Genomic DNA, 7,512 nt, shown 5'->3' on the forward strand with positions numbered 1-7,512 from the left:
TTGGGGCACATTGCCGGAGTTCCCCTTGGCTGATGTCGCGTGTCTGTCTACCTTCTCACTTTCAATGTCCAACATCTTCTGTTGAAGTGCTGACTTGGTCACTTTGATGTATTCTAACCACTGAGGAAAGGCTGCTGTCACATAAGCAGAATGCGAGAGCGTGCGTGGACGTGCGCGTTACCTTCTCGGCTAGGGTGAGAAGGGTCCTGGCGTGAATCACGACCACCTGCTCCTCGTTGGTGAGATTCTGCAAGAGCCCAAAGGCACAGCGTCAACAAGCTTCTTTCAGCGCAAAGCCTTCCAAAAGTCACATTTGAGCCGCCGAGTCTCGTGGAGTGCGAACATAAGGAGTTCGACATACACTTACGGCGTTATAGCCCAGGATGTCCAGCTTCTTCATCAGATCACTGATGACGATGTCCGGGGGAAAGGCGCAAGGAGCAATGTAAGGTGTTCTGGGACCTCGGGTTAAGGTTAGGGTTGCGAGGGACGCCTTACGTACGCTCACGCCCTCGGCCTCGCAGTAGATCTGCAAAGGGCTGAGGCCGTCTGGGAAACGGACTTGCAGAAACTTCAAGACGGGGGAGCGCCACTCCCTCTCCTGAAAGGCAGAGGCATGCATCCGTCCGTCCGTCCGTCCGTCCGTCCGTCACATCTCTGGCCTCAACACGCTTGTGCGAGTCTTCCCACCTCCAGCTCCAGGATGCGGAACTCAAGCAGTTCGTTTTGGTCTCGGATATCCTGGATGTGCTCTTTCAGACGCGCTTCTTCCGCCTCCATCCGCCTGACCTGAAAAGACAGTCAGACCTCATCTGCGGGGCTTCCCGACAGGTGTGACGCCAAGCGACTCCGCCCAGCGCCTTTCTTTCCGTCACCTTTTCGGCCAACTGCTGATTGCTCTGACGCAGCAGCTGCTTCTCCTCCACCCACTTGACATTCTAGAAGAGACAAACGCGTGGACAGCTTTGGAATGTTGTGTCATTTTCATCCACAAATTCTTTGGTTGACTGGAAAATGACATTTGCTTTTCTCCGCATTTTCCCAGCCACGTTCGGGGGGGGGGGGGGGGGGGTTGGTCCAGTAATGCCAGACGGATGAGTGACTGAAGAATGTAGCTATTTTGTCTGAGAAAAAGGTGTGCTCATTGATGAGCTTACCTGTCCTTGTTGCTTCAGCGCTGACTCCAGATCTGCTACTCTGCTTTGATAGTGACCCATTTCTACCATCAGCTTTTCTCTGGTCTGAAAGGAGGAGGAGGGAGGCTCCTCCTCCTCCTTTCAGACCAGAGAACACCCGAGGCTGGGTGAGAACGGGGAGGCTGCGACCCGGCCGGGGGTTGCGGGAAGGGGCGCCACCTTGATCTCCTTCTCGGCGTCGTAGTCCCCTTTCGCTGGTCTGGGCTAGCAGAGCGTAGGCTCGTTGCAGCGCTTGATATTCTTGCGTCAGCTGGCGGTAGCGAAGCTCCGCCTCTTCATGCACACACCAATGCAACACAGCACTAGTACCAGAATCAGTCAGACCGGCGACAAAGCACCCGCGACGCAAAGACGAGTCCGATTCCAGGCTGAAGAGGAATGTTTGGTGTCAATACGCTGGCAGAAATGGCGGGCTACCTCTTCGGGTTCCGTGTCGGGGGTTCTGTCGGTGTGAAAAGACAAGGACGATCCGTCCGAGTCCACCAACACGTCTTCGTCGTAGCCGTAAAATGTTTCGATGACCTGCGGGCGCGGAAGCAAACATCTCTCTGAACAAACTGAAGCGACACCTCACGATGAATCGACGAGAGGAACGATAGCGAGAAAAAGGCCATTTCATCTTGCGCAACACCAAGCAGCCGCAAACAAACAGACTCACCTTGCAGGACCTCACGCTTTGTTCCTCCTCAGAGATTCTCGACGTCGGTATCGTAGCAGCAAATCTCTCTCCTGTCGACACAAATAATCCGCCTTTGAGATTCTTTGGATGCAAAGGGAACGAACGGCTCCGGCGCAGAAACAAACGCGACTCACAATGACATTTCTGACATGAGCTCCTGTCTCCAGAGCCTGAAAAACACGTCACCGGCGATGATTGGAGGGACGCTCGTCTTTTCCAAAAGTGACAACTACAGGGTGTGTCAGGGTTTTCCAGATTATCTTTATCGTATCATTGTGTTGCTTTGACTTTGACTGCGACCTGTAATAAATAATATTATTTATCCCTTATTTATCCCTATCGCTTATCCCTTCCTACACAAAGTCGTAAAACACCCCTTGCTATGTTTTGACTAGAGGTCAAGGGCTTCCTCTATTCAATCCACTCTTACACCCACCCTGTTTCTCTTAATTAAAATGCTCGTGCAGGAGCCGAGAGTCAGACTTCATTCGTACAACGGATGGACTCTCCACCTGCAGGTGTCCAAAAGAACTTACTTGTCTCCCGTGTGGTTCTTGCAAAATAAGTTGGAGCGAGCGCAACTCTAACAGGGTGCATTTTGCCACTAGCTGCCTACGGACAATGACGTCGCGCTCGCGGCTCATGGTTGACGGGCTGAGCAGCCGGGCAAGTCCGTCGTTTTCAGCGCACAGCGAGTGGCAAAGGCGCTGACAAAACGGGAGCTTTGAGCTGCTGAAAACGGCAAAACAAGTCTAAAGCGTGTTCAAACGCGTGCGCACAATGCTCCTGCTTGAAAGGTCGGAATTTAAGGGGCCAATTTTTTGGATGGCGGCCGCCGGCCAAGCTTTGGACGGAAAAGGTTTCCTGGCGACAGCGAGCGAGCGCGGCGCTGCCGTACGTGCACCGAGTCGCCTGCCTGAAGACCTTGGACAAGTCGTCGATGATGTGCCGCTGCTCCACAACTTGAAGGAACTCCATTTCACCGTCCTGCTGGCCGCAACCGCGGTCCAGGTCATTGAGCGAACTAGGCCTTCTCTGTGGAACACAAATGCAGTGGACTCTGTTGGCACGCCGCCGTTGTCCGCGTCGACTTACCAAGCTTGCCATCTCCTCGTTCTCCTGGGTGACAAAGCGCACTTTGTTTTCAAGGCGACACAGCACCAGCGAGAGTTCTTCATTCTTCCTGCTCAGGCGTTTGTTTTTGTACAGGAGTGGCAGAAACTGGCTTTCTGTTTCTCTCAGTCGCTTTAGCTGCAAGCATGAAGTGCGGGATGTGAAAGACGCACAACACGCGGGCCAGAACGTATCCATTCCTTTTGCATCGGTTTGAACGGAATCGTGGCTTTGGCTCCCAATAAAAGACATCTACCAGGCAACCGACTCGCTGCGCCGCTCAACTAATAAGCAAGCGCAATGGGTGCCTCGCTGGATGGCGCGCATCAAACGTAGCGCAAACCTTCAAGCGTGCCGTCAATAAATTACCAGTTCATTGCGCTCTTCAGAAAGCAGGGCGTTTCGATCCTCCAGTTTCCTGATGACTGCGCTGAGCTCAGCGATTTTCAGATGAAACCGTCGCGTGTCCCGATCCTCCTGAGACTGAAAACGCCCCGCAACACACACACACAAGCACTCGTTCAAAGTTCAAAACTGTTTTTGTGCTACCTTCCTCCAGCAACGAACTAAGTCATGCGTACTGCAAGTGTGTGATGAGGTGGCTTACGCAATGAAGAGGATTGCTAGTAGCGGCGTTGACCCCACTTCCAGGGTAGTTTAGGCCCGCCCTTTGGGAATCCCTCAGGGCAGCGATCTGCTGCTCGGCAGCCTGAGTCTGCAGCTGAAGGCGGTGGACGTGGCCGGCCCCAGGGCTTCATCCAAAACACTAACCGCTCTGTCTTTCAGCTTGATCTCATCCGTCTGGATGTACAAACGGGGAGCGCTCAGGCAGGCGGGCAAACTCATTTGCCAGAATTGTGACAAAAACAAAGAGAGCAACCGGCCAATTTTTTTCTTGAATCGACTAGAACACCTTTGCTGTGACAAAAGCGAAGCGAGCAACCGGACATTTTCTTCTTGTGAAATAGAATAGAATAGAATGCCTTAGGTGTCATTGCACTGCAGGTATACAACGAAATTGGGAACATAGCCACGCACCGCGCATCTGATCAGTCCTACCAGTCGGCGGATCTCCCTCTCGCAGTCTCTCTTGGTTCGGCTCAGCTCCTCCCGATGCTGGTGATGAGCCGATCGGAGCTCGGCCGCTCGGGACTGCCAGGCCTGCTGGGCCGCTGCCAGGGCTTCTTCCGCGCTCCTGGTGGAGGCGACACCGCTCGGTCTCCCGACACCGCCGCGTCTCCTCCACCTCCGCCAGCAAAGCGCCCCCCCTCCTCACCTGAGCAGACATTGCGCCACACCGGGCCGTTGAGACCGCAACGGAGCGCCGCGACGCTTACTGGGGACAAGCTACACAATACGGTAGCGGCCGCATCGAAGCCCGACGTGGCGTGCGGATAGTCAGACACGGATAGAGCGGATCACCTTGTCCATGGAGCCGTCCCTCAGGCTGAGGACCAAGGCATTCAGTCGCTGGATCTCTCCATCTTTGATTTTGATCACTCTCATCAGCTCCATTTCATGCTGCCGCAGTAATGTCTCCCTGGTAATGGCTAACTCTTTCTGCTTCTCCTCATGGAGTTTGCTTTTGAGTTCCGTCATGGCGGCGGTGGCACGGTGGTGCTCCGCCCGCAGGTCCTGACTTCTCTCTCTCTCCAGACAGCTGACCTGACATGACTTAGACTTAGACAAACTTTATTGTCATCTTGTCTGCACATGGTGCATACAAAACGAAATTCCGTTGCATACGTCTTACAACAAAGTAGTGATATTGCAGTTGAATAGAAGTAACATATCCTATGAAAATATATATATATACATATATACTATATATATATATATATATATATATATTAAAAATAAGTATAAAGTGCAGCAGTGATAATTATGCAATAGTGCAAGTAGGCAAAACAGTATTCAAGAGTGTGCAGAGGAATGCTAAACCATGTATTAAACTTCTATTTAAAGGGTTTATACAAGTTCAGTAAAGTTGGTAGTGCGAGATAGTGCAAGATAGAGGTCCGTAGTGTCATAAAGTACAGTTCTGTGAATGTGTGATGCAGAGTTCAGTTTAGAGCTCAACAGTTCTAGTGTTCAACAGTCTGATGACAGCAGGGAAAAAGCTGTTGCAGAACCTGGTGGACCTGCAGCGGATGCTGCAAACCTCTTCCCAGAGGGCAGCAGGGAGAACAGTCCATGGTGGGGGTGTGATGGGTCATTGATGATGTTACGGGCACGGGACATGCAGCGCTGAGATGAAATGTCCTGAATGGAGGGAAGAGGAGCCCCTATGATCCTCTCTGCTGTCCTCACCACTCTCCTCACGTTCTTCCAATCGGAGGCGGTGCAGCCTCCACACCACACAGAGAGACAGCTTGTCAGAATGCTCTCTATGGTGCTCCTGTAGAACGTCCTCATGATGGGTGGGGGCAGGTGGGCTCTCCTCATCCTCCGCAGGAAGTACAAGCGCTTCTGTGCCCTCTTGACCAGTGCCGTAGTGTTCATAGTCCAGGTGAGGTCTTCTGTGATGTGGACCCCCAGGAATTTGGTGGTGCTGACCACCTCCACAGCTGAGCTGTTGATGATCAGTGGAGCGTGGTGAGGCTGTTTTTTCCTGAAGTCGACGATGATCTCCTTCATCTTCTCCTCATTCAGGATCAGGCTGTTTTCTCTGCACCAGCCCACCAGCTGCTCCACCTCCTCTCTGTAGTCCAGGTCGTTGTTGTCTCTGATGAGCCCCACCACCGTTGTGTCGTCTGCTGACTTCACGATGTGATTGGTGGTGAACCTGAGGACGCAGTCGTGTGTCATCAGGGTGCACAGCAGGGGGCTCAGGACGCAGCCCTGAAGGGAGCCTGTGCTGAGGGTGATGACATCAGAGGTGTTCTGTCCGACCCGGACTGACTGAGGTCTGTTGGTGAGGAAGTCTAGCAGCCAGTTGCGAAGGGGGGTGTTGAAGCCCAGGTGTTCCAATTTTCCTACCAGATGCTGTGGGATGATGGTGTTAAACGCTGAGCTGAAGTCCAGGAACAGCCTCCGCACATGGGTGTTCTTCTCCTCCAGGTGAGCCAGGCTCAGGTGAAGAACGGAGGAGATGGCGTCCTGAGTGGAGCGGTTTTGCCGGTCGGCAAACTGGAACGGGTCAAATAATAGGGGGAGTCTGGAAACGATGTGACCTTTAAGCAGCCTTTCGAAGCACTTCATCATAACCGGAGTCAGTGCAACAGGCCGGTAATCATTAAATGAGGTGATTTGAGGTTTCTTCGGCACCGGAATGATGGAGGCAGTCTTAAAGCACGCCGGCACTGTGGCTTGGCCCAGCGAGGTGTTAAAAATGTCTGTGATGACCCCAGCCAGATGACTTGCACATTCCCTGAACACACGCCCAGGAATGTTGTCGGGGCCAGGGGCCTTACAGGGGTTGACTCTCCTCAGGGTCTTCAACACATCGGCGGAGTCAAGGCAGAGTACCTCCTCTTCCTGATGGGGGACAGTTTTAACTGCTGGAGTGCCGTTTAGTGCCTCGAACCTCCCAAAGAAGTTATTTAGACCATTTAGAAAGTCAGCATCAACTACACCCACCGGGGGGGGGGAGGGTGAGTTGTAGTCTGTAATCGCCCGTATGCCTTGCCACATACTCCTGATGTTTTTGACGTCGTGGAAACGATCCTGAAATTTTCGACTGCGGTCTCGCTTCGCTATCCTGATGGCACGGTTCAAGTTGGCTCTCGCTGTCCTCAGTGTCTCCTTGTCGCCAGACTTGAAGGCAGAGTTCCGCGCTCGTAGCGTTTGACGTACCTCCTCAGTCATCCAGGGTCGTTGGTTGCCCCGGGTGATGATATTCTTAGTGGTGCTGACGTCCTCGGTGCATTTGTTGATGTAGGCTGACACAGTCATGGCACACGCATGTCTAATCTACATCGGGAAAACTGGGAGGGAGGGAGGCAGGCAGGGAGGCAGGCAGGGAGGCAGGCAGGGAGGCAGGCAGTGTCTGTCTGTTGAGGTTTTCACCTTGTTCTTCTCCTGCTGAAGTTCTAACTGGACGTCCATCAGTTTGGTTCTCAGCTCGTCATTGGCGGCCTGAAGGGCGTCCGTTCGCTCCGCCTTGGCCCGCCCTGCCGGAGCTCGTTTGGACATCTCTTACTCGAGTCTCGCCCGGTCGTCAGTCAGAGATCACAACATTTGTACCTGGAGAGCACAAACGCAGCGCTGTTTTCCACTGGCTTCGAACTCAACTTCAATCGGTACCGTAACTTACAACATCATAAACATAGAACTAGCTTGACTTATTCATTGAATAAATGCATTTGGTTCTTCAAAACTGCATCACGCAACATAGCGTGACCGAGACGGCCGTTATCCACCTGCGTGAAGTTATTTGGTGAAATGAATGAGATGTTTAAGACACCATCGTTCTGTCTCTATGTAGATGAAGGTAAATAATCGATTGCTGAAGGTCCAAAGGTGTTGTGATAAACAAATAAACATATTAGTGATTAGTGACATATTTGTGATAAACATATTAGG

At 52.5% G+C, this 7,512-nt stretch overlaps 1 protein-coding gene and 1 long non-coding RNA gene across 4 annotated transcripts; both read right to left on the reverse strand.

Annotated features, from left to right (window-relative positions):
• Window positions 1-430: 430 nt before the first annotated feature.
• Window positions 431-7,159, reverse strand: LOC148378379 (janus kinase and microtubule-interacting protein 3-like). 3 transcript variants are annotated; one of them, XM_088367934.1, is made up of 3 exons: window positions 6,997-7,159; window positions 876-938; window positions 431-789 (listed from the first exon to the last, which is right to left on the reverse strand). In XM_088367934.1, the coding sequence occupies exons 1-3, from the start codon at window positions 7,120-7,122 to the stop codon at window positions 664-666; spliced, it is 315 nt and encodes a 104-aa protein (XP_088224060.1). In that variant the 5' UTR covers window positions 7,123-7,159; the 3' UTR covers window positions 431-663. The 3 variants fall into 3 exon arrangements, 1 of the variants encoding a protein (XP_088224060.1); XR_015855933.1 differs by lacking the exons at window positions 431-789; window positions 876-938 and adding an exon at window positions 4,054-4,225; XR_015855932.1 differs by lacking the exons at window positions 431-789; window positions 876-938 and adding an exon at window positions 6,301-6,914.
• On the reverse strand, window positions 1,355-1,921 carry LOC148378380 (uncharacterized). Its single transcript, XR_015855915.1, has 3 exons — window positions 1,855-1,921; window positions 1,614-1,718; window positions 1,355-1,469 (listed from the first exon to the last, which is right to left on the reverse strand). It is a non-coding gene; the product is annotated as an uncharacterized LOC148378380 (long non-coding RNA).
• Window positions 7,160-7,512: the final 353 nt, after the last annotated feature.

This window comes from Syngnathus floridae, unplaced genomic scaffold (assembly GCF_059516105.1).
Source record: "Syngnathus floridae isolate MCC-2025c unplaced genomic scaffold, RoL_Sflo_1.0 HiC_scaffold_47, whole genome shotgun sequence".
Classification (NCBI taxonomy): Eukaryota; Metazoa; Chordata; class Actinopteri; order Syngnathiformes; family Syngnathidae; genus Syngnathus; species Syngnathus floridae.